General features: G+C 37.1%; 2 protein-coding genes across 3 annotated transcripts; one reads left to right on the forward strand and one right to left on the reverse strand.

The window, feature by feature from the left end:
• Positions 1-1,112: 1,112 nt before the first annotated feature.
• paqr3b (progestin and adipoQ receptor family member IIIb) lies at positions 1,113-4,989 on the forward strand. 2 transcript variants are annotated; one of them, XM_067432818.1, is made up of 7 exons: positions 1,113-1,304; positions 1,795-1,993; positions 2,067-2,229; positions 2,343-2,498; positions 3,399-3,596; positions 3,948-4,038; positions 4,152-4,989. In XM_067432818.1, the coding sequence occupies exons 2-7, from the start codon at positions 1,809-1,811 to the stop codon at positions 4,280-4,282; spliced, it is 924 nt and encodes a 307-aa protein (XP_067288919.1). In that variant the 5' UTR covers positions 1,113-1,304; positions 1,795-1,808; the 3' UTR covers positions 4,283-4,989. The 2 variants fall into 2 exon arrangements, with proteins under 2 accessions (XP_067288919.1, XP_067288918.1); XM_067432817.1 differs by having other exon boundaries at positions 1,115-1,297.
• Positions 4,990-6,574: 1,585 nt separating this feature from the next.
• On the reverse strand, positions 6,575-15,494 carry anxa3b (annexin A3b). The gene is made up of 14 exons (XM_067433252.1): positions 15,250-15,494; positions 14,764-14,802; positions 14,579-14,626; positions 14,399-14,486; positions 14,141-14,235; positions 13,934-14,047; positions 12,173-12,263; positions 11,985-12,064; positions 11,829-11,885; positions 11,638-11,731; positions 11,322-11,417; positions 10,435-10,493; positions 10,192-10,314; positions 6,575-6,982 (listed from the first exon to the last, which is right to left on the reverse strand). The coding sequence occupies exons 2-14, from the start codon at positions 14,776-14,778 to the stop codon at positions 6,920-6,922; spliced, it is 1,023 nt and encodes a 340-aa protein (XP_067289353.1). The 5' UTR covers positions 14,779-14,802; positions 15,250-15,494; the 3' UTR covers positions 6,575-6,919.
• Positions 15,495-26,171: the final 10,677 nt, after the last annotated feature.

The raw sequence follows: 26,171 nt of genomic DNA on the forward strand, positions 1-26,171 counted from the left end.
TATATTACGAGAGATTATTTTGGCACAAAGTAAATTTGTGATTGAGAACCAGACGTTATTTAAATATATAACAACTTTAAAGAACTACATAACGAAATAAGTCACAATTAATAACATAATTAATATTAAATAAATCATTTTATAAAGTAAACATGTTTTTCCTTTTTACTACATCTCTGTATGTGGAACAACCTGAAAGAAAGAAAAAAGACTGGGATATGCTGACAATATTAATATGATTTTGTTGTTATTATTAGATTTCACATTTATAATTGTAAGCTAAAAAACATTTTTTTTAAATAAATAAAAAACTACATTTTTATTGGGTTGGGCGAAACCTAACATCTTTTTAACATCTAGTTGTAAACAATCTAAAATGTTATTCTAAAAATCTAAAAGACTTTTCTGTAAAACCTCTTCTTTTTTTCTTTTTTTTGCATATACATGCTAAAATAAAACCATTCTTTTTTATTGCCAGAAAAAACGTAATATGCAACAAAGAAAACATTAATACACCTATATAAAAAAATAAAATAAAAAATAATTTTTACAAAACAATTTACAAAAAAGGCTAGAGTGTACAAACCTTTGATTAAGTCATCAAAAAGTATATTAATTAAAACAAGTCTTTCTTGCTTTTTTATTCACAATATTCTCCAAACTGGTGCAATAGTCCTATAGCCTCATGAAGAAAATGAATAAAAGGTGGCTTGGATCCTGCCCATTTCTTCTTGTGTATATGAAATTTTCCCAAAATAACAAAAAGTTGTACAATAAAGGTGAAATTATTATTATTACACGCATTGGAATAACATAGACTATATTAAAATTTGTTTTCCTTCTAATTAAATTTTGAACGTCGTCCACAATCACACAATAGATTAATAATATTTTTCTATTTAACAAAAATCACACGAATAATCAATATCTAAATTAAATCTCTCTAACAAACGTTAGTTGGATATGCTACAGTAAAATTTTAAATGTAACTTCTTTTACTTTATTATTTAAGTAGTATGTGCTTCACAAATACTGTACCAAGCTTTATTCCAGTTTATATTTCTAAATACAACGTTCCACAAAAAACTTTTATGAGTAGGCAGTTGTTTCATCCATGAGGCGAGAGTGCTGTCGCATTGTGTGTCTGTCGCAGGATTTTAATGTCACGCACTCGTTTCTGTAGCCTAGCTGGACGGCTAGCTGCCGGTTGTCAACATGACGCTCATATTCTGTTATTAAACAGAAATTAAGGAATATATCGGGCTGAATGGGATAGACGGCAGGTCTTCACGTGGAGGTGAAAGGTTTGCTGTAATTACACTGAGATCTAATGGATTTTAAAGCCTAATCTAATCCTCATTGAATCGCAGTTGTTAGCCTGCAGCAGCTCACGGCTGCTGTTTCATACTAGTGGCGGCACAAACAAAACGTTCATGCAAATGTCCATATTTGAGTAATAAACGGGAATGTGTTGCCTATTTTTTGTTTTTATGAAATATAATCTTTCAGAAAAAAATTGACTTAAATGTGAATGTTATCTTAGTAGCAAAAACATTAAGACATGCAAAGACAATGTTATTTAAACTCAAACGGTGGCTATGTTTTTGTCCCAGTTTAAATGCTTAATAGTTGTCTTGCTAAGCTGATTTTTGAAAGTGATAGATGCTGCAAGGTTTCAGTTTTGTGTGTTATTGAAAAAAGTAGGACGTAAGTTACAGATTACAGGTAACTTCAGCTCTCAAAGTTACAAGCAGGGTCTTTTGTTTTTGTAATTGATCTGCCTTGTCCCTCCAGCCACTTGAACCAAGATGCCTCAGAACCCCCTCAAAAGCACTCATTACATCGAGCTGGGCAGTTATCAGTACTGGCCCGTGCTCGTGCCCAGAGGGATCCGCTTGTACACCTATGAACAGATCCCGGTGTTTCTGAAGGAGAATCCATACATCACAGATGGATACAGAGCACACCTTCCATCAAAACTGTGCCTCAAAAGGTGCGTTTCTTTCCCTTTTTGATACTGTGAATGCGTTGCTGCTTGTTTACTCTTTATTTCTCATATCCCACAGTATATTCATTCTGTCCAATGAGACTGTGAACATCTGGAGTCATCTACTTGGGTTCCTGCTGTTCTTCTCACTGGGAGTATATGACATGGCCACAGTCTTGCCGTCTGCGGGGGCGTCACGTGAGGACTATGTGATTTATTCAATAGGACTGTTTTGTTTTCAGGTAACACATAAAATGTAGGAAAATTTTAACTATTTTGTATTTTTTATAAAGTACCTAGAATGCACAAGGACAAATAAGTATTTTTCCATCTATGGGTTTTATTCTATGGTTAGGTTTGCATGCTGTGCTCTGTGGGCTACCACTTGTTCTGTTGTCATCGCTCGGAGAAGACATGTCGCCGCTGGCTTGCTCTGGACTACGCTGGAATATCCGTGGGGATTTTGGGATGTTATGTGCCTGGAGTCTTCTATGCCTTCTACTGCAACAGTGTATGACACGTGTTTTAAATGAGTAGACTTCAAGTCCCAGGATGCATGGTTTCTTTTTTCCAGCTTTGATTTCTTTTTTATTATAAATGTATTATTATTTTCACTATTTTATTTGTATTATTTATTTTTAATTATTTATATTTTACGTTGTCACAATGAAATGGAAGTAACAAAAAAAGTTTTTTTTTGCCACATATTGTCATATATTTGAACAAAAAATATTCAAAAAGCTAAATCTATGCTGAGTTTTTCTACTTAGCCCCTAAAGGAACATGATGATGGAAAAAAATGAGATGGAAGGAATAGTGTACATTTACCGACAACGATGTAGTAAAAACCGAAACGTTTTTTCTTTGTTTTTGAGAAGTTTCACGTACAGACGACAACGTTGTCAAAATGACCCTGTTCACATGAATCCGTGAAAAGGACTAAATACACTGTGTTATTCATGCCATGCCAGTAGATGGAGATGCCACTTTGTAAAGGAACACTACGAACACGTAATATGCATGCATATGACGTCACCATTTTTACATGTTTTTCTAGTTTACACAGAGACAACAGCAGTATCGTTTTCTAAAACTTTGAATCCCGTTTCCACAAGTTTTCAGGCCCCAAAAACACTTGTCATATAATTTACGGGGCATTTACATGTCAGCGCTTTCCCATTTTTTCGATTCCCCCGAGAAACTGCATTCGCTCGCAAAACGTTTGAGTTCTTTGTTTTGAGTTTGAGTTTTTACAGTGAATCCAAATGTTTTAAAATATATTTTTTCCTTCCATCTCATATTTTTTCCAACACGTTCTTTTATGGGCTCCTTAGTTATCTGATTAATTTAAGCACAGATGTGATATTTTGATATCCACTACGGTTATAACAACACATGATGTTTGTTTCAGTTTTGGAGGCAGGTGTACCTGCTGACGGTGCTGGCTCTCATCTTGGCTGTGTTTGCCGCTCAGATTCACCCGCTCTATCTCACACAGCACTGGAAGAAACTGCGCTCTGTCATGTTCTGCTCGGTGGCTGGATACGGCATTATCCCAGCCTGCCACTGGGTCTGGCTCAACGGAGGATTTGACTCTGAAATCGTAAAGGTGATCCATTTTCTTGTCATGTATAAGAGACAATATTTGGAGGAAAAATACTATTTTCCTGAGATAAATTGATGGCTTTCCGTGTTTTCACTGTGACACAATTACTATAAGAGGACAGAATATCCGGATCAAAACATAGGAGAAAAATAAGCAGAAACAAGCAATATAATACGCAAGCAGATGCATATGTAAAATAACTCAATAATCAACATTAAAGTGCCCCTATTATGCTATTTTAAAATGTCTGTATTTAGTTTTGGAGCTCTCCAACAAGAGGTTTACATGCAGGGAAAGAGTTAATTTAAATATTTACATGACTTGATTCATGACAAGCACTTCCTCTCTTTACAGGTGTTTTTTCCTCGAGTCATGATCATGTATGTAATCGCTGCCTCAGCGTTCCTTTTCTACATCAGTAAAATCCCAGAACGATACTTCCCAGGTAATTTTTCTCTGTTAAATTCCTGTAAATTATTATAATAATCTAATCAAACCAAATTAGTAAATAAACTAATTTAAAATACTTACACAGCTATTTGTTTTCTGTCCTTACAGGCCAGCTGAACTATCTTGGTGCCAGTCACCAGCTCTGGCACATGCTGGTGGTCGTCATGTTCTACTGGTGGCATCAGACCGCTGTCTACATCATGAACTACAGACACAATCAGCCCTGCCACAGTGGTTAAAAATGGTTATAATAAAATCATCTGAGCCATTTTCTTTGGCATTATTTTAAGTTTGTGCTAACATAATCGAACAAGAAATCTTTACCTCTCATCTGCCTTTGAACAACGTACCGTAGAGTTACGTGCAATGAATATCATGTTTTGTGCAATCAGTTGAGTTTATCTGCCTGAAGAAATGTTTCATACACATTCTCTGCTGGATATACATTATCTTTGTCTGTTACTTTATGTATTTTGATTTCTATTGAGCCTTTGCCTATGGAATCATCACAAGGTTCTGAAACTATACATGTTGCCTCACTTTTCTGGAATGTCTATCATTTAAATTACCTTAAATATCACTGTTTTGTGTCTGATGAATTGTATGTTAGAAGTGAAATACTGTGACTTTTTTGTTGTTTTGGTAAAGGGAGTTATTTTAATGTATTAAACACTGTGTCATGTATACCAGCATGGACTCTGGGAATTTAAATGACCAAGCAAGCATCTTCTGTATTTTATGTGAACAATGGGTCAAAAATACTTGCACTGAATTGATTATGAATATGTATCGAGGCAGCCGCTACAGAACCTTGTGTGACTGTTTCTCCTCATCCTTTTTTAACTTTCTGTTACTGTTTGATTTTCTCAATTAATCATTTTGAAAAGATATAAAATGCCTGAATTAATATCTAAACGATGAAACTGAATAAAAAGCCTTGTTTGTTTTTGTTGTGTGTATTTTAGTTGCCATATTAAGTAAATCCGCCATGGTTTACTGCCAGCAGTTGTTTCCGGTCCACTATTTTGATTGCAGGTTTACTACGTTGCCTTCATTCACGGCCATTTTTTTTTGGCCGAATAACAGCTAACAAAACCATAGACATAAGCTTATTTACGGAACTGTAAAAAAAAAAAAAAATGCTTCGGCTTGCGTTATTATCGGTGCTAATGGGCGGGAATCAGACTCAATCGATTCAAGAAGTGTTAAAAATAAAACAATTCCAATTCTTTGTGATATGTGATTGCGTTATAAAAACGTTTGCATGTTTTTATAAAATATATCATAAATATCAGATAAACTGTAATAGTTTACAATAGGCTACATCATTTCTAGTAGGCGGCAATTAAACAAATATTTCTGACATGTTAAAAGTAACTTTTCCTTAAGTAACAACATCGTGGACCCACTCCAAATGCTGCAGTTAAAAAAAAAAAGAAGACTCAAAACCAAATCGCTACGTGCATATCAGAACAGTTATTCAGTAGCCTAGTTCACAACTGTAGCCCGTGAGCTATTATTGCTACATTGTAATCCTTCAGAACAATGAATGTTATTCTGTAGGCAACTTGAAAGTTGACCTTGTGGCATGGTCTGCTATAATCCCTTGTTGATACCATCAAATGTCTTGCATTATATGGAGATTTGACATAATAAAAGAGGGTTCAATTGTTTTAATCGTATTTTGAAATCTGTTGTAATCCGAGTTTTTTGGTCCTATTCCAGTGGCATTAGTGATTTTCCAGGGCATTGTTCTTTTGCTGTCTGAAGACTAATTGAAAAGATAGAATGTGGTTTAGGTCAGCGTTTTACTGAAGTAACAGCTGCAGATTATGAACAGTAATGAAGATAATCTGTGATATTTTACTTCTGACTGCACACATGCTCTTGTTAATTTGGACATATCTGCACTATCAGATGAATTGCAGTAAAACTCTAAATTACAGTGGGCCTAGGCTATGCAAAATCAGTTTCCATTGCATTAACATTTCTTTACTGTTCACATTGTCTCATCTCCAAATGTAATATTAGCACAGATCTCATTTTCCTCATACAAGATCATTCTTTTGGGCCTCCCGATCATTCCACAATCTGTCGTTCTGACCTCACAGATGCTCTACACAGCAAATTAAAACCTTATTCAAATCTTATCAGTGGTCTCCTTATTGGAAAAAGGGGCTAAGAATCTTCTGCGGATTTTACCCATTTACCAGCATCTGCAAACAACTTTCTCAAGACAATCTGCATTGTTTCAAGGGATTAGATATTAATAATCCCAAAATCAGGAGGAAAATCTAATTCCAGCATCAGAATTGAGACCAAATGTCATTCTAATTGTAGTTTTATGTACTTATGTTATGAGTGAGTGACAAGGCAAAATGAGCAGTCACTTCAATAAATGCTCTTCCTATTCATGGTATCCCAGGATATTTTAAATGATGGCCATAAGGTTACCATTTACATGTACTTCACTGCCACCTGCTGGAGCGAGGACAAAACTACACATTGAAAACAATAATTCAAAAACAAAATGGCATATAAAAAATGTTTTATTCTTCAGTCACTGTTAGCTATTATTTCACAATGCAGAAACAGTCACTGTTAGCTATTATTTCATAATGCAGGAACAAACTGTAATCAAGTTCTGACTAATCAAAATATAGATTCTGATACATAATCTGTCATTCGCGTTATATTAAGGTTATTCTAAAACCAATTATACGTTATCTATGATTATAATCAATAAAGTTAGTACAAGAAATACATTTCATAAAGCTTTTCTGATTTATTAATATTATTTTAATAAGGCATATATTTGGACATTCTTCCATGTTACAGTGGTGATGTCTTCGTTATGAAGGGTGTGTTGGATCACTTCATTTGCCATCTTCACCACACATCTTCAGCAGGGTTTGACGGAAGTCCCCTGCTGTATCAGACTACAATAAAAAAAAAATGATGAGATCATAATTCATGTGACTACTGACTTTAAACATCATACTGGACTCACTAAATATTTAGAACCTTTATAATTTAGAAATACACAATATTGCCATAAGTATTGGGACACCCCTTCAAATCACTGAATTCAGGTGTTCCAATTACTTCCATGGCCACAAGTGTATAAAAATCCAGCAGTTAGGCATGCAGCTTGCTTCCAACATTTGTGCTCTCAGGAGCTCAGATAATTCAAGTGGTGTACCGTGATTTGTTGCCACATGGGCAATAAGTATATTCATGAGATATCCTCAATACTAAATATTCCATGGTCAACTGTTAGCGTTATTATAAAGTGGAAGCAATGGTGGCCACGTAAAAATCACAGAGCAGGGTCAGCGCATGCTGAGGCGCAACGTGCGCAGAAGTCACAAATAGCTATATGGAATGGGTTTCCATGGCTGAGCAGCTGCATCAAAGCCTTACATCACCAAGTTCAGTGCAAAGCGTTGGATGCAGACTCTTGAGCAGTGGAGATGTGTTCTCTGGGGTGACGAAATCACGCTCTTCTGTTTGGTAAGCCAATTCTGGGTTTGGCAGTTGCCAGGAGAACGGTACCTGCCTGACAGGTGGTGGAAGGGGTTTATGGTGTGGGGTTGTTCTTCAGGGGTTGGGCTTGGCCCCTTAGTTCCAGTGAAAGGATCTCTTAGTGCTAAAGCATACCAAGACATTTTGGACAATTTCATGCTCCCAACTTTGTGGGAACAGTTTGGGGATGTCTGCTACCTGTTCCAACATGACTGCGCACCAGTGTACAAAGCAAGGTCCATAAAGACATGGATGAGCGAGTTTGTTGTGGAGGAACATGACTGGCCTGCATAGAGTCCTGAAATCAACCCAATAGAACACCCTTGGGATAAATTCGAGCAACGATTGCGAGCCAGGCCTTCTCACCCAACATCAATGCCTGACCTCACAAATGCGCTTCTAGAAGAATGTTAAAAAAAAAAAAAATCCCATAAACGCACCCCTTGTGGAAAGCCTTCCCAGAAGAGTTGAAGCTGTTATAGCTGCAAACAGAGGGCCAACTCTATATTAAAATGGATGCTGTTAAAGTTCATATGCATATAAAAGGCAGGCGCACCAACATTTTTGACAATATGGTGTACGTTTAGGATCTTTGTTTAAAAGCACTGGTTTTGGAATGGTACAGGCAAGCTGGAGGGTAATAGCAACTTCATAGTAAAAGTAAAATAAACAATTGAAAGAGAACAAAGAAAGAAACAAACATGTTGATGCTTTAATGCAAAGAGATTTGTGATTACAATAGGGACGTCAGGTCACAGTGCAAAGCGTGTTTGATGGTCTAACAGAGGGTATGTAGGGTATGTAGAGGCACACATGCTGGTCAAATCTGCTGAATGAACACTGCTGTACACTGTTAAAGTCACATGAGGTTTTACACTGAACCTTAGTGAAAACAAGACGGCTTAAGATGTGTTCATGCAGTCAATTGAATTAGCAAATTCAATTTATGAACCTCTTCAAGATGCTCAGCTACATGCTGCCTTCAAGTCCTCTGGGAAGTTCCTACGTTGCATGTTCAGTTGTAGTCTTGACCTAAGGTTATGTTTACACAACGTTTTTCCTTCGCGGATGTCAAAACGACTAGCCTGACAAGCCAGACCCACATCAAGATGTTTGGTCTGGAAACTCACCATTGACAGGGCTCAGTCCGAGGGGCGGGAGAAACGGTCGTCTTTCAAACTCCCTCTGCACGCGATAGCATAGCGCTACAACCAACCAGAGCAACGTGAAGTGGAGCTCGTTGATAGATTAAACATTCGCTGTATCGGGTCGGCAAAACTCCAAACACATCTTCCCTTTTTTAGAATGACTTCAGTGCCGTTCTTAACTCCAAAAAAAAAAAAGCTTAACTCCAAGTCTTACACAGTCGTGGTCAAAGCTGATTCAAAAGACTGCCATTTCAAAAGCCTCTGTGTTTACTAGTAGCACGCAAGTGCAACTCTGCCGTCACTATGTTAAGCCCCGCCCACCGACTCTATACACGATGTGATTGGCCTGACCAGAGTTTGATTTTTTCGACTTGCGGCAGATTAGATTTGCTGCCACTAGGGTGCGTCTAGATTTCTAGGCTACAAAACGACACTATTCACACGTAGGCGATTAAGAACACCGTTTTATTCATGCCAGTAGATGGCGATGTCACCACACGTCTATAGACTGAATATTTAATACACATCTGCATAAATTCACATTTTTGTAGTTTACATAGAGAAGATAACAATATAATTTTCAAAAACTTGCACTTGAAATCTAGCTTACAAAAGTTTGCAATTTCAGGCCTCTAGTTACCCTTTAGTTAAAAACGTTGTCATGTAAACGTTGTCTTAAGTAAGCAGTATTTTTTGACCAGCTTTAGAAGGCCTACTCTTCACCAGGAGTGCACAAAAAAACAGTCAAGTCAACGCAATAAAAACTTAATTATGACCAATAAATGTCAATTCAGTTGTAAGTTGGGTTTAAAGAAAATGTAGAGATCCCCACGGTTAACTACAACATTAAAGTGGCATTCATGAGGAAAAATAGGACTTTTTTTTTTTAGCTGTCTTGGTCACAGATGATCAGCAAGATGTGCACCAACAACATATCTCCCATAGTGTTGTGTCGATTGCAATATTTTATGTATAGCTGTTCTATTGCTCTGCCAAATCAATCTTCACCCTCGGCTCTTACTGATGGAATGTAAAATCAGTGAAGATAGGGCACCAGGCCACACATTTATAGGCGTTAAACCTCCAACACTATATAGGCTAGTGTTTCAGTTTCATTGTCCAACCTCTGTACACAATGCCACAAAAAAAAAAAAAAAAAATCCCTAACCCTTTTATGACCAATTGTAAAGACCCTTCAGCACACCCATTACTTCGACAAGCAGATCCACACTTGAGAAAACCCACACAGGACGCTATGTTTAGAGCGGGACTGAATACCAGTCCATCCCACTGAGGATGTCATTATTATTTCCTCTGCAAATTATCTTCAGGCACTGGTCAAGCGAGCCACTCACATGTTACTAATGGTTCTCAGCGTTTAAGTGAAGGAACAAAACGAGATCTTGTTACAAATCACATTATTAGGAGCAAGAAAGGATTTCAGAAATTATACATTGTCATTTAATGTTTCTTACCTCAATGGCAGAGTATAAGGAAGAGCCATAAAGCTTCTTGTATTCTGTCTTGATGTCCTGCAGGTCAACCTCTGAACGGCTCACTATGATTCTAGTTAAGGTGGATTCAGTGGTACCAGCACCCTGAAAACAAGTTCTTATTCAAAGTCACGTTTCACAGTTTAAGACATTTCAATTGATGTAAAAAAAGAAAAAGAAAAAACAAAGAAAAAGGGAAAGCAAATACAGAAAGCCAGTTCTAACCTTCATGCTTTTATGAAGACGCTCGGCAAGATATGCTGGGACGCTCTTCACACATTTCACTAAAGCAGAGACATTTGCAATTACATTTTTCAAGTGGAAAATTACAGCATTTATCAATTAAATTAAAAAATTATATATATATATATATATATATATATATATATATATATATATATATATATATATATAATTTTTAAATTATATATATTAATTTTATATATATTTTAATTTTAATATATATTAATATATATATATAATTTTAATTATATATATATTATATATATTTTTTTTTTTTACAAATTAAAAAACATACATTGCACAAGGAAAAGTAAGGGGCAGTTCACACAACACGTTTCAGGTCACTAAAGCGTAAAAAAGCACAGTATAGACTTATTTTAACTTTAACAACACCATGTCCCTTTCCAGGCTTCTATATACCTTATTACAGGAGCGGAATCTTTAATTTTTAACGGGAATGAAAGCGAGGCTTTGAGTGATAGACATCACTGATCTCTTCAGTGGGTTGTAGTGTTATGTAATGTATTCACTTTTTAAGCTAGATGAGCCAATGTTTAGTCCGAAGTCTCAGGAACCGGAGCTTCTAACTGCAGCTGCAGTGACGTGATCACTACCAATCAGTATTGGCTCTTTTATTGAGAAGGTGGGACGTATTCCGCCATATTGCACATTGCGGTTTCTCTCATTCATAAGTCTTTGTATATCTATAGTCTCTGGAGCTGCATGTTTTTAAAGATAAAAGACAACGTCTATCTTGTTTACATTGAAAAAAGTAGTGTAGTGTAATGGAATGGAAAAACACGGTCTGTGTGAACATACCCTACTACCATGCCTTAACAAACACCACTAAAATCCACGTTTTATGTCACCTATAGCCACCAGAATATCCTCGAGTCTTCCAGACATTTCCCGTTCAATGCTTTCCTGAAGGGTCTTTCCGCTCAGACTCTTATACTCAACCAGAGCTGACAGAAAAAGATTGAAAGACATTTCACACTACTGATAGTAATAGTATTTATCAATAGGTGATTCTAAAAATACAGTATTCCATTCAGTTCTGTTTATCTCTCTTTCACATTTAGTTTATAGTAACTTCAAAATTAACATACATGCTATAAATTAATTTATATATAACAAAAGTACTATATAAAATGTGGGATATGACACTAAGCCAGCAGGTGGTACTTTGTCTGAGCTGAGGAACGCTTCTGTGGCAGAGGATGTCGATAAACTTGCTCTCATCTGTTCCCCACTTTTTCTCTCCCGCCTCATACAAGATCTGCACAAAAATGAAGAAAGAAAGGCAGAACACAGTCTTAGGTCATTTTTTTTCCCCATCAATTCATTTAGCTGATCAGTAAGTGTCTTCACTTCACCTTAGCATCCTCTTTAGCTTTTGCCATGTCCACATTGGTACTTTCATCCCTCTTGCCCTTTTAGAAAGACAAACCAATTGTAAGCGTGACAGCTGCATAACTCATTTGAATGAATTTAAATTTAATGCAGGACTGAAACAAATGATTTGACTGAACCTCAGCGAGGATCAACAATGTTTTTTCGAAGTCCCCCGACACCTCAGATTTCAGGTCGTTAAGCAGGGATTTTCCGGTTTCTGAAAAAAAAAAAAAAAAACATTTTAATGAGATCCAAGGGTCAAAGTAACAAAAAAATATTTTGTGGGTGAGAAATATTGAAATAAATAACTTAAAAAGATACAAACCAGCCAAATATGCATCACTCAAAGCCTTGATCTGTTGGTTGGAGCGTGATGCAAATAGTTCTATCAAAACGCTTTCATCGGTACCGACACCCTGTGATGAAACTCAATCGGTTAGCAAGCACTGAACTTCAATGGCTACGTTTCCTTTTTTAAAGCTGAACCTTATTCGTCAAATTGGAATTACACATAAAACATTTGCAAAAAAAGCATGGTTTCATTGCATATGTTTGAGAACAAAATCATCACTTTCTGGTAAATTGGCACAAAATATCTGTAATAAAAATGGAAGTTGCTGCAATCAGGAAGTCACTTTGGCTCTATTTTCCTACATCATAAATGACTTGCATCTCAGAGCACACAGACGAAATGCAATAAACGCTGTCATGTTATCTGGCGAATGCATGGTGTTTGGGAATGCAATCATGGGAGGCCATTATGCCAAAACATTTTAATGATAGACTTTGGAATCACCAAACCAACCAAGATTTCAGAATGACCAAACCAACATTTGAGATGCTTTGCAATGAAATTGGTCCACTGGTTAGTCCAGTTATGCCATCTCACATTATCTGTTGAGGCAAAGAATGTATATGCATCTGGCATTTCCATCCAGCATTTTTAATGCGGTACCCCAAAATTCCAAGTGCGTCCGACTGAGTCATGCAGTACTACAAACCACGCCCCTACCTCAAGTTACGCACCCCCTACAATGAAACAGTGGCTGCTGTATCTGAAATTGCATACTTCCCTACTATATACATTATATAGGTGAAAAATATATACTATATATAGTGCCTTGCCTTGATGACAAAAGAAGTATCTCTGAATTCACAGTACTCATAAAAGAGTAGGCAAAAGTACCAGGATGACCCGGCGAGATTCTGAAGTGTGCATAAAGGATTTGTGGATGGCAGTGAAGCGACGTAACTGGTGCTGGTAAGTCACATGACATTGGGTGCGTTTACATGCACGTTCTTAAGGCGATTATGCCTAATAAGCCGACAACGAACATGGTCATGTAAACTACGATAACCCGTTTTCTTTTATCGGAGTAAGGTCATATATGGCGTAAGAATAAACTGGTCGGAACAGGTGTTTTTTTTGCCTCTTACCCTGATTTTGCGCTGCATGTAAACGCATTAACCTGCTTTCTGTCGCCTTTTTGAAGTGCGCATGTGTGATAGGTGACAAAAACGCAAACTTAAAGCAGATTTAAATGCATCTAGACAGAGCGAGCTAGCGTTTTGCATGAAATATGGACGTTTATCACAAACGCAGACTCTTTTAAGACCCAGAAAATTGTACATTTTTAGCAGTCGTTAAATAATTTACTGATTACTGAGACTCAAAATATAAGTACCTACTCAGAGTATGGGATTTAGCCACTACTGCTCTACTTCTACTTCACTTTCCTCGCTATTTAAGCTTCAATATCATCACCTAGTTATAAGGCCACAGTGATAGATCAACAGACAGCCTAAGTCGATCATTCTGTTTTTTTCATCAGTTTTAAAGTATTGTAATTATGAAACGCTAAAGTACATTTTAATTGTATGGAAAGGGTAGGTATAGGGAAAGGTTTAGATTAGGGGAGTACGTTTTTAGCTATTATTACAATGAGTCTAGATTGATTGTATAATTTATGTTTTACTAGCTGTTATTTCATACTTATGAATGATTTTATCTTGGTTAAATTAAAAATAAAGCCCAAATAAAGACATTTAAACTATTAGCAGTCAAACAGAAAAAAAGTGTGTGTACTTTTATAGCACGTATGAACTCTTGGCAGTCAAACTTAGCAGGAGGAGTGATCAGGGCCACCAACACATCTTCAAAATCTCCATGTGTGTCACCTTCCAAGTCATCGCAAAGAGTCTAAGATGAAAAAGATAAGCATATTTTTAAACATCAGACAACAGTTATTTGCAACATTTGCACAGAGAATGTGTGTCAGTGATGGTGTTTTACCCTTCCAGTGGCGTCCTGGTATGCTTTACAGATCAGTTGGCGCTGGGCATTGCTTCTTTGAGTCAGAATGTCAATAATAATCTTTTCAGTAGTGCCTGAGGAATTGGAAATGCAAACATGCACAATTACACACACAGTTCCTCATTGTAACATAAGGTCAATGACAGCAAGCAAATAGAAAGCAACAGGATTTCAACATCTCCGTTGAATGTGTGCATTTAAGTTCACTAAAAGTCCACACCCAGGTTACTGCCTTACCAATGCCTTCAATGGCTTTCCTTAAAGCAGCAGCATCTTCCGCTGGATTAAAGCCAGGCTTCTCCTTAATGGTGCCACGTGCTGTTGACTTAATAAAACAGATCATGCTGATAACTAAATAATTTTGCCCAAATACAATATTGACTGTATGCAACTATTAAAATACAATGACAATCTTACATTAACAGTCAAAGAGGAGGGGGATTCCAGGAGAAGATCCAAATCATCCTGAAAGCAAAATAAACAGAATTACATCTACTGAATAAACTCTTCATTAAATAACACTTTCAGTAAAATAGAAGTACATAGTGTCAATTTATCCTTCATGGTTAGAGTAAAATGGAAATAAACTGTAGGCTACTGACCCATACAGAAGACATTCCTGCTGTTTGTAGGTTTTAGTTCTGCAACCAGATATTAGTTATATTAGATATTGTAATGTACATAAATGTAAATTAATAACCTTCTATTTTTATTTAAACTTTTTAGCCGCTATAAAAGCTTGGGTAATGTTTTCAGCATAAAGCCGCAAGCCTGCGTATCTTTACGCAATAATGATGAATTTAGTCAAAATGGAGGATCACACCCAGACCACGTAAGTATCACAGCAAAGTTCATGCTCTATGCAATTTTATAAGCGATTCACGAAAGCATGACAAACCCCGTTAACATCACTGTGCTTTCTGAGAGCAAACCTAACAAAACTGAGTCTCGTATCTTTTTCACACGAATAGTTGACAACACACATCGTAACACACAAACACATCAAACACACGAAAACATCATCTGGGTACTGCATGTTTAGCATAAACACCGATTTCAGTAGATAGCAACAAAACTTTCAACTTTACCTTCGCTAAAGCTTCTCTGTCTGTGTCCACTCACTGTAAGCCACACCTTTTATGACTGTGAAAACACTAGAGGATGAGATCATAAGTTCGGCCTGAATGCGTGATCACGCCTGTTTTATAGGCTGCGTGGTCATAACTGAAAGCCAAAAATCACATAGCCTAAATGATAAATGTGCGTTGGGGTCCGGGTCCAACTGTTTCAGCTCAATATGACTGCTCCGTGCTCCCCCCCCAATGCAGTATTGTTGAAATACGCATGCTGTAGGTTATGTTAAAGGGATAGTTCACCCAAAAATGAAAATTAGCCCATGATACTCACCCTCAGCTAAGTCATCAGGTGTATGACATTCTTCTTTTAGATGAATACAATCTGAATTATATATTTAAAAAATGTCCTGGCTCTTCTGAGCTTTATACGTTAAAGGCAGAATGTTTGCTTTTGTTTTGAAGTCCATAAAAGTGCATCTATCCATCATAAAAGTTCTCCACACGGCTCTGGGGCCAAGGTTAATAAAGGCCTTCCGAAGCAAAGCAGAAGTTAGAGATTTTAAAGTTTGTAAAGTTTCGAATATGGATATTTTTCTTACACAATCACTTCTCTTCAGAAGGACTTTATTAACCCCGCAGAGCCGTGGGGAGCACTTTTATGATGGATAGATTTTTTTATGGACTTCAAAACAGAAACAGCCTGCCCTTATAAAGCTTGGAATAGCCAAGATATTTTTTAATATAACTCTTACATGTATTCGTCTAAAAGAAGATCATATACATCTAGGATGAATTGAGGGTGAGTAAATCATGGGCTAATTTTCATTTTTGGGTGAACTATCCCTTTAAATAGGCCTAGTGCCTTGTAAATTGTATTTTCACCATAACAACTTATGATTAAATTGAAAATTGCAGCATCTTAAATCTTATTCTTTTAACATCATCATGTTTCTTTGTTTTAAATTGTGCTTGGTTTTAAATAACATTTCCTTTCCCAGCAGGCTACACATTTATTTTCTTATCATTATCTTTTCATAAAGAAATAAATTTATATGGCTATTAAAAATGCTCTTGGTCCCAGGACAACACTTTCATAGATGATTAATCTATGAGTTTAATGAGTCGTGGCTCATGGGAGCAAGAAACATCAGTTCATTTTATGACAGTAACTCAAATGAAACCACATTTCATAATTTCCTTTGCAAATAAGGAAGTTGACTGATTGTATTATTAACTCTAAATCTTCTGCCGGGAGTGGTTGATAAGCACTGTTATAAAGCCATAATCTGAAACATCAAATATAAATATGTTTATATATGAGCTAAATTAATGTTACTGTTTTATGAGTACAATATTTTAATAAATTGAATAAAGTGCTGGATCTTGGTGAGAAAAATAAAAAGGAAAAATCTGGACAAACTCTTGACTTACAACTGTACAATTTACTCATATTTAGCCATAAAATAATACATATAAATCACTAGTCCTTTCTTATCCAGTTTAGTTGTGGAAGTTATGTCACGTCCTGCATTGAAGATCTATATCACACGTCCTATATATAAAACTATATTGTATAAAACCCTAATAAAGAAAAATGTAATTTTTAAATGCATTTTATAATACAGTAAATATTGTAAGAAACAATCCTCAACATTAGCCAACACACCATGATATTTACAAGCCTAACAAACTACAATATTAACTAAGACAGATGTTAGCAAAATACATTACGTTATAAGATGTCTCCAAAGTCTGTGTTTTCCAAGTCACTCTCCACTTTTTGAATCCTACAGCGTAAAGTGCAGAGCAGGTAGAGACAGATGAGAAGATAGACAGAAACCACTGACCATATGACCGTTCCATACAGAACAAACGACAGCAGGGTACTATCCATCTGCATTCTGACTCCACGAGGAAAAGTAGACATGGAAAGTGAGGTAACTGATATCGAGGGTTGGAAAAGTCACTTCAGCATCATAGATAAGAAATGAGGGAGTAATAAAAGATGAGCTCTTACAAAAACAAAGCATTATTTATGTGGAGCACAACTCAATTCACTGTATTTTGATGGTTTGGGTTTGTACGGTCTTAGCTACAAAAACCTATTGAACATTATTGCAATTATTGCTCAGGAAAAAGGATATAGTTACAGCAGGGAAAGTTGCCACAATTGGAACCTTCTGTTTATTGACACTTATTTGAGAAGAATACTTTTTTTTTTAAAAACATTAAAGAGTTACTTCAGCGATTAGCATATGGCTTTGTATCAGTAGAAACCCTGGAGTATATTTAAATGATTGTGCCTTTAATGATCTTTAATCAAAATCTGAAAAGTTACTTCCGTTCTGGAAACGGCGTTCCTTCTCAGATGATGTCAGTTTGATGGCTTGCGGTCTAAAATGCGAAACCACTCCCCTCTACCATTCGTATGCTATATGAGGCGAGAGATGGAGAGGAGGACCGCTGAGGTAAAACCCTGCCCTCTATTCAATATTCCATTTCACTTGGAAATACGTCACAGCACTGAAGAAAGCTCACTCGCTACTTCCGGTTCACTGGGACTTTAAAGGTGCACTGTGTACATTTTAGCGACATCTAGTGGTGAGGTTGCGAATTTTAGGGCGACTGTAGAAACATGACGGCGCAAAATGATGATTTCACTGTAAGGGGACCTGTGGTATGAAGATAGAAATGGCTCATTCTAAGGTAATAAAAACTTAACGGTTCATTATGGAAGTTCTTTATACACCACTAAAAACATAGTTATGTATATTATGCAGTTCTGTTAGGCTAATAGATACTTAAAGGGTTACTTCAGCGATTAGCATATGGCTTTGTATCAGTAGAAACCCTGGAGTATATTCAAATGATTGTGCTTCCCCCCCACCCCACCCCATATCCCCCTGAGACAAGAGATTTATGCATTTTATTTCTGGAAAAATTCCTCCAATGACGCAAATTGACGATATTTGTGTCATAGGAGGAATTATTGGCCAAAGGCTAAAGACTACAGCCAGCAGAGGGAGCTATTTCCTCATGTTTTACACCTGCGCATGGGGGATGGGAGATCGCACTCACAGCACTCAGCTCGCAGCTGCAGCCTCAGGCAGTGTTGCCAACTTGGCGATTTTGTCGCTATATTTAGCGGCTTTTCAGACCCCTCTAGCGACTTATTTTCAAAAAGCAAATCTAGTGACTTTTTGGACAAACTTCAGCTACTTTAGTTTACAAATGTCGCCAGTACTGTCCTGCGAGCGTGAGGTCTTTTTTCCCCTCTGCCGTCACACACACCTCTCTCTGCGTCTGCCCTGTTCAGTGAATGGCTGAGGGTATAGCTGCATGCGCCTACAGACAGCAGCTGACAAACGTGAATGAGTGAGCTACACATATGAGCACACAAGGTTGCCATCAATTTCTCACTTAATGTTATCTGCTTATTTTGTTTTATATTTGAATAAATTAGTTATGATGAGTTCCATCTCTTGTGCTTATCACTTATATTACTCACTATCACAGAGCTTTAGTTCATCCAGTTTCTCAATTCAGATTTTACACATCTTTTGTTTTTGTAATTCACTATATCATATATTGTATGACAAAAAGGTATAGGAAATGAAAACATTTATTGGACAGTCGGCTGTATTATATTATTGTAAAATATAGTAAATAAACACGGATTAGGAGAGAAAAAACGTCAGGCAGACTGAACGCAAGGACGGCGTGATGACGTCACTAATATGCTAATTAACGCATGACGTCATCTAGCGACATTTAGCGATTTTTTTTGGGCAGGCTTTAGCTACTTTTCTTGGAAAATAGTTTGCAACACTGGCCTCAGGCATTCATGGAAACTGAACTGTGCTGAGAGAGCAATGTAAGTGTTTTAATGTATCAAATTAATTTCTATGAAAGTTATAAGCTTCCAAAGGCATGAACTGAAAACGCGCCAGACTGAACACATGTTGTGAATGTATGCCGCGAATGTGGTTGCGATTACCTCAGCTCTCATCACGATCTCATCAGCTCATGATGTTAAATGTAATCTCACTCCTGCAGTTAGTGCTCGCTCGGTGCTGTGACACTCACGTGGTGACTCACTCATATTGAACAGACACGTTCAGTATTTAATTGTAGTGTCTGTTCTCAAACTCAGTCACAGTAATCCATAAATGACCCAGTTTAAATACAGATGCATCTTCCCAGCGCTGAAGTACCCCTTTAAGGCTTTTTGACCTTTGTGCAAGATAAGCACAAAGGTCAAGGTGTTTTTTAATGGTTTTCTATGTCATGTTAGAAGAGTCTCTGTTGGGTTACTATCATGGTAAAGAGTGGAGCAAGAGCTTAGTTTGAGAACAGATATACAATATGTTAAGTGTTTCTGTACTCATTTAGCAAGTGCTAACCTATGCTAATGCTATCAAAGAACTGTTACCACCAATTAGCAAGGTATTAGCTAGTTAGAGCCAAGTTGCCACTAGTAAACATATTTTAAGTTGATCCTTTTAATGAAAATGTATGTATTAGCTTACTCAAATATTTGAAGTTAAGAGCCATTTAAATGTAGGCTATGAGTACAAAATCTGCAAGTTCTGCTTACTTAAACTTTACATTTCTCAACTTAAAAAATGTGATGTAGCCCAACCGATTGCCTAAGTTTTTTCCCCAAGTTGTTCAGGTTTACAGTGTATATTAAAATAGGTGTGTGTTTGTGTGTGTGTGAGAGAGAGAGAGAGAGAGAGAGAGAGAGAGAGAGAGAGAGAGAGAGAGAGAGAGAGAGAGAGAGAGAGAGAGAGAGAGAGAGAGATTTTATGCTCCGACTGAGATCTAGTCAACTGGCCCCATATCTTGCCGATTTAGCAAATATATCAGTTTAGCAGGTTATACTGTCTGCTGTCTCCCTCTGCTGGTCGTCACCGTGCAAAATAGAACATTAGCTTTATTTTCAAAAGCCTTGACCTCGTGGAATTTCCAGAGATTGAGAAACAGAGAAAGTGTGAAAACCGAAGAGCTTGATGAAAGTCTAGTTTTTTATTATTATTCAGCTCTCAATTATCAAGGGCTGTTGAGGTTTACAACCTCTGTAAATCATCTGTTCTCCACACCACTGCTGTATAGATACATTAATATTTCAATTTCACGAGAGGCAAGCTGAGTGTATGTAAAACACAGACCCTCTGTTATCTGTAGTCGAATCTCCACTGCAGCACACTTGAGCAAATTGTGGGTTGAAGGAAGCAGCGGATGATCCAAGGTGGAATAACGTCTTAAGTGCAGATTGCTCCAGAACACCGGGATACCAAGTCTTTCCCAGAGAGACCAGGAGAGCTTTGTGCTCTGAGAAGATCACTGAGCATCATATGCATACAAATACAGAATCCAGATTCAATTACTTACATATATGAAATATGGTATAGAAAGTTTTTTTCTTCTTCTCCTTTTTAACTGAATAAAGTCAACACAATGGAATATCTAGGGATCAAGTTTTTTTTTTTTCCCCATGTCATTATCTGTGTTCGGAACATACAAAATGTGACCTTTTTATGTTTTCGTATAATGATAAAACTATATAATGACAGATTTTAACTAAAGATTGTTAACTAACTGTATTCAATTATTTTTCATGTCATGTAAGGGTCAAGTAGTCACATCATTATAAAAGTATTTTTTAAACTTATTAGTTACAATATTTATGACCAAACAGTGGTATTTTATGTTATTTTTTACTTTTTAATTTGTTTAATGTTTTTAGCTTAAAAAGTCTTGGCTGTGTTTCATGAAACAACATTATAATATGTATTAAATATTTTTTTGTTTAATTTTTTGTTTGTTAAAACTTAGTTTTTTTCTGGGCAATGACAGTGAACATTAGCAATTTTGCAATCAAAACTTTCAAGTGTGTGTCTATAGAGAAAATGATGTTCAGTAATAAACAACTTTCCCAAAATATTAACTGCTACAAAGTGTGACAACTAGCCCCATGAACTGATGTTAATAATTCCAAACGTTTCTGAAAATGTAAGCAAATTTACAATAAATAAATTAAATATTTAAAAATAATAATTTTGATGGACAAGTTCTCAAGTTGGGTGTGCCAAAAACTTAAAACATAGCAGAGAGAAGAACGATTGCTAATGTGACTGCTTCTTTATTAAATTTAAATTTTATTAGGCCTATTCATCAATGAATGGGACGCTAAATATAATTTTGGCTTTAATAAGATTTACTTAAATATTAAACCGACAACAAGCACTTAAATACGACAAGCTCGTATCACGATTTAAGAAGTGGGAAGTAGGACATTTCCAATAGGCAGCGTTAATCTGTGTCACATATAGGCTAAACTAGCTACGCTATGATGAATTGATAATACCTATATAAACTGAGGTTTTGAAACATTAGATTGTTCTACATGCTGCCACATGGTGGAGTCTTGTCTAAATCAGGAGAAAATGCAATTAGCTGAAATTAAGTAGGCCTATGCATGCAACATGCACAGTCCCAATAAACACATTAAAATGAAGCATTTGCTGCCTTTAAGACTAACCACAGCGAGACTAAAAAGATGGAAGATTGATATGTGTCTTTAAGGATCCAAGGACCACAGATAGACAAACAAACTCTTTCCACTGGTTTCTTTGGCATCTTGTCTTGAAGGAAAAAAAAACAAGTAGGCTAGATTATTTTTCTGTGTGAGCAGATGTGGTGCAGATTTGTGCTTTTCTTTTCTTCATTTCCAGCGACCGTATGAAAAATTAGTTGCTGAAAGACTCTATTAATTTGGGAAACACTGCCAAAACCTCAGTCCACGTGAAATTCTCTAGACGTGAAATGCCTCCTCTTGAACTACAAACCAAATGTCCGATCTCCTCCCAAAATGACAGTTAAACCCATCAAACGGTACACCGTCCAGCTCTAGGCCTTACTTCCCCTCAGAACGCTCACCCAAAGACCCCAAAAAGGTTTTAATCATCCCGTAATTAATATTCCTCGAGAAAGAACCCATGAGGAACCAATTATTCAATAAGACCCCCAACCCCCATTGTTTAATGTGACATACAGGACGTATGTACGCCTCAGTTGACGCTTTCAGCCGGTGAATTCAGAGGTCCAACATCACCGCCATTGGCTGGGCTCGATCCTCGACCGCTGCACGACGATAATTGAGATCAGATGCGAGCCCGACCTGCGCAGAGGGTAACCTGGAAGCATTTATTTTATGGAAAAGATGTTTAGTTAAGTGCAGCGCTGTGGTCTAATGAGGCTGGACTGGGTTCTGTGATGAATATGATTGGTGAAAGCTCTGAAGGCTGGTTCCTGAGTCCTTCCTTCCTTGCGCATCAGGTTACAGATTAGTAGACTTCCTGTCCAATCCATGCATTTACCCTCGAAAAGACAATCCTTTTTAATGAAGTTTATCATGTATTCTCAGATGCATTAGTCCTTTTTCTTTTTCCTTTCTTTTTTTTTACTTTAACGTTTGATAAGAGCGACTCTATAAGGCATTATGCCTTTTTTTGGGGGGGGGGGGTACTTAAAACCATTAAATTACTAATCTATTTTAACAAACAATTATTAATTAGCTTGTGATCTTTATTTTTACCTTGAAAAACGTTTAGTTAAATAAAGATTAAAGGGGGGGGGGGTGAAACACTCAGTTTCAGTCAGTGTCATGTCAATCTTGAGTACCTATAGAGTAGCATTGCATCCTTCATATCTCCGAAAAGTCTTTATTTTTTTTATAATTATATAAGAAAGATGCGCTGTTCCGAGTCTTTCCGAAAAAAGCCGAGCGGGTGGGGGCGTGTCGTGTGAGCGGAGCTAAATAATGACGTGTGCTCGCTGCTGCTATTGTGTTGAGTGCGTTGTAAAGATGTGTCATCTCTAACAGCGGGAAAAAACTTTATTCAAAATAAAAATATGGCTTTTAATCAGATACAGCCATACATCTATGATCCGGAATCAGACCCAGAGGCTGAAGTTGAACAGGAGCAGCAGCAAAAACGACTAGAGCAGGACGTCTCTATGTGGTACAAGTTATACACTAACTATATAATATGCTTAGAGACTTGTGTTATTTACATATTTATACTTGAATTATATCGTCGTATTTTTGTCTTTGAAGGTGTACATGTGGGAAGTGCAGTTGTGCACGTGTGTGTGTGTGTGTGTGTGTGTGTGTGTGTGTGTGTGTGTGTGTTTACGCGTGGTTTGTGTAGACAATTGTAACGTTAGTAAGCGGACTGGTTTTGCACGGCAGGCTAGTGTTTACCGTTACATAGAAAGACATGGAATAGTAGCGCATTTGAATGAAGAAGCGTGCTTATTTAGTTCAACATATTTCCCCACTCTTTGTGTATTGTTGTTTGGAGTGCTTTTACAATACACAAACATAAAGTTACACATATAGTGGCTAGCTAAACAAATGTACACGCACTACACATCGCATGCTCCATTGATCAATTAACTATACGTGATCATGTTTGGGCTACTTGATGAGCATAGGCAAAAACACAGACATTTGAAGCAGTCTTACTCACCGCCCGCGGTTCTAACGTTGGGACCTTTATCGTTGGGACTGCTCCACCATTCAGCATTAGGCGATTGGAAAATCCGGCGTCGAACTGGGCCTTGTTTATGAAACAGTCGGCACCGAAATGCAGCGAACAGATATAAACATTCGCGCAACTCAGTTGCTGATCCGGAAAAGCAAATTCCATCCACTGTTGCCTTAACGCGGGGTTTTTTGGCAATCTGTACAGGACTGTCTTAACGCACTTTTTTGGTGACATGATTGTTAATTTCTTGAAGCCACATCACCTGTGCAGCGCAGCCTACGAGTCAGCGCTTTGATGGGCGTAGCCTGTTGCTTTCTCTCTCTCTCTCACGCTCTTCCGGTAGAATTGCCCCATACAAGGAAATTCCGACCTATTAACGTCAAAGGGGACCCATGATCGAAAAAAACTTGACGAAACTTATGACTAACCGGAAGTAGTACTTTTGACAAAGAAATACTCCCATCAAACGTCCACCTTAACTTTTGAAACTTTGTCTATGTTTAGTACGGGATTCCAAGTCTTTAACAGTGTAAAAAGATCAGTATGCATGAAACAGCATTTCACCCCCCCTTTAAGATGTGTATACACAAATGTAGACTATCCATGGTGTGAGGGAAATTCTAGTCATTAGTCATTCTATTTTAACTTTTCTTAATTTAGCTTTTTCAGGACCATATGAAACCAACATAAATACAAAAAAGTATATACATTAGCTACTAAGAATTTACGCATTTTAAACCAGATTTTTTAAAAGACCTTTTCAGACAGAAATTTTGCTTGTGAATTCTACATTTGTGCCAGTTTCCTATACACAAACATTATTGCCACAGCATATTTTGAAATTTTCCATACCGGTCTATTATTTTCATGCCGTTTAGGCCCCTGAAAGACAAATAAAACAAATGTGGTTGGTTGCTTTACATGTTCTTGTGTAAATGTGCTGATCTTCACCAGAATAAGGTACAAATGCTGCATCCAAAATTCCTACTCTATAGTATGAGAAAAAAAATCTATACACCAAAAGAGTATGCCCAAATGCACAATATTTGAAACACAGTAAGCAAAAAGTCCTCAGATGACCTACTACTTCCACCGACGGCCACGGGAGAGGATTTGTGAATGGCAGTGAAGTGACGCAACTGACGATGGTGCTCGTGACAGTAACAACATGGCTGATGTACATCCAAATTTAATTTATAACACCCGTATTCACCTACCAGTGATGCGCGGGTCAAGGTATAAACAACCCGCACCCGACCAACGTTTTCTAATAACCCACCCGCCACTCGGATCGCAAAAAAAGAAGAAGAAAATATTGCACATTTTTTAAAAGTATAAATGCTCATCGTAGGGTCAATTTATTCATTTTGTTTCATTTTCTTAACAAAAGATTCTGCGGGTTTATCCAGTGTAATCGAAGTGCGTCTCTCCCCTGACGTTCCCAACAAAAACCCCGCCCCCTCTCAGAAAATACATAAAACTGACATTACTGAGCTATATGCGCTTAAAAGTAGCCTATTAAAATGGTACAATGGCATTGCTCAGTTTAACGTGTTGAGATATCGCCAATCGGGCATTTTGTCCCACGTCAGGAAGGGTTAAAAGGGTTATAAGGTGCCGTTGGTGGGCTAAAACAGAAGCTAACCTACTTATTTTTAGCTTTCCTCGCTGTGTAGAAATAATATTGAATCATCCGGCCATTTAGACACAAGGTGCAGGTATTTTAAAAATAAACTAAAGCAGTGTGTCCAAAATCGCATATTGACTGTGCAGCTACATTTGAATTTGAACTTACTTTGCGGCCGTTAAAAAAAGTATGTTTTATGCAATCCTGACCTACTACATCAGCCATGTTTTCATTACCATGTGACCTACCAGCATCTGTTATGTTGCTCACCTTCATTCATAAATAGTCTCCCGTGGCCTAATGGGATAGTAAAGTGTCCATTAAATGCACACTTCAGAATTCCGCAGGACGTACAGGTCATCCGAGGACTTTTTGCCTACAGTATTTTTATACTATTATATTCAGATACTACTCTTTTGGTGTACTGTTTTTTTTTTTTTTTTTTTTTTTTTTTTTTGCAATAGTAGGGAAGTATTCAATTTCGGGAAGCGAATGTCTACAGAGACCAGTTTTTGAGTGCTGCGTTTTTAGAATGCCGAAATGTTGCAAAAGACACAAGCGCAATGGTCAAACGCATCCATCTAGTCCATTTTTACAAACAATGGAAAAGCATTATTAGATGTCAGTCAAACCACTACCCAATCTTTAGATCTGTTTATGAACTGCAGTCCACTTTCATTCCCTTCCAGTGTCACTTGTGATCACAGGCTCAGCGAGAGGCCTCTCACCCCAGTCGCGTGTCCCTCTAACTA

The sequence above is a fragment of the Pseudorasbora parva genome, chromosome 23 (genome assembly GCF_024679245.1).
Source record: "Pseudorasbora parva isolate DD20220531a chromosome 23, ASM2467924v1, whole genome shotgun sequence".
NCBI classification, from domain to species: domain Eukaryota; kingdom Metazoa; phylum Chordata; class Actinopteri; order Cypriniformes; family Gobionidae; genus Pseudorasbora; species Pseudorasbora parva.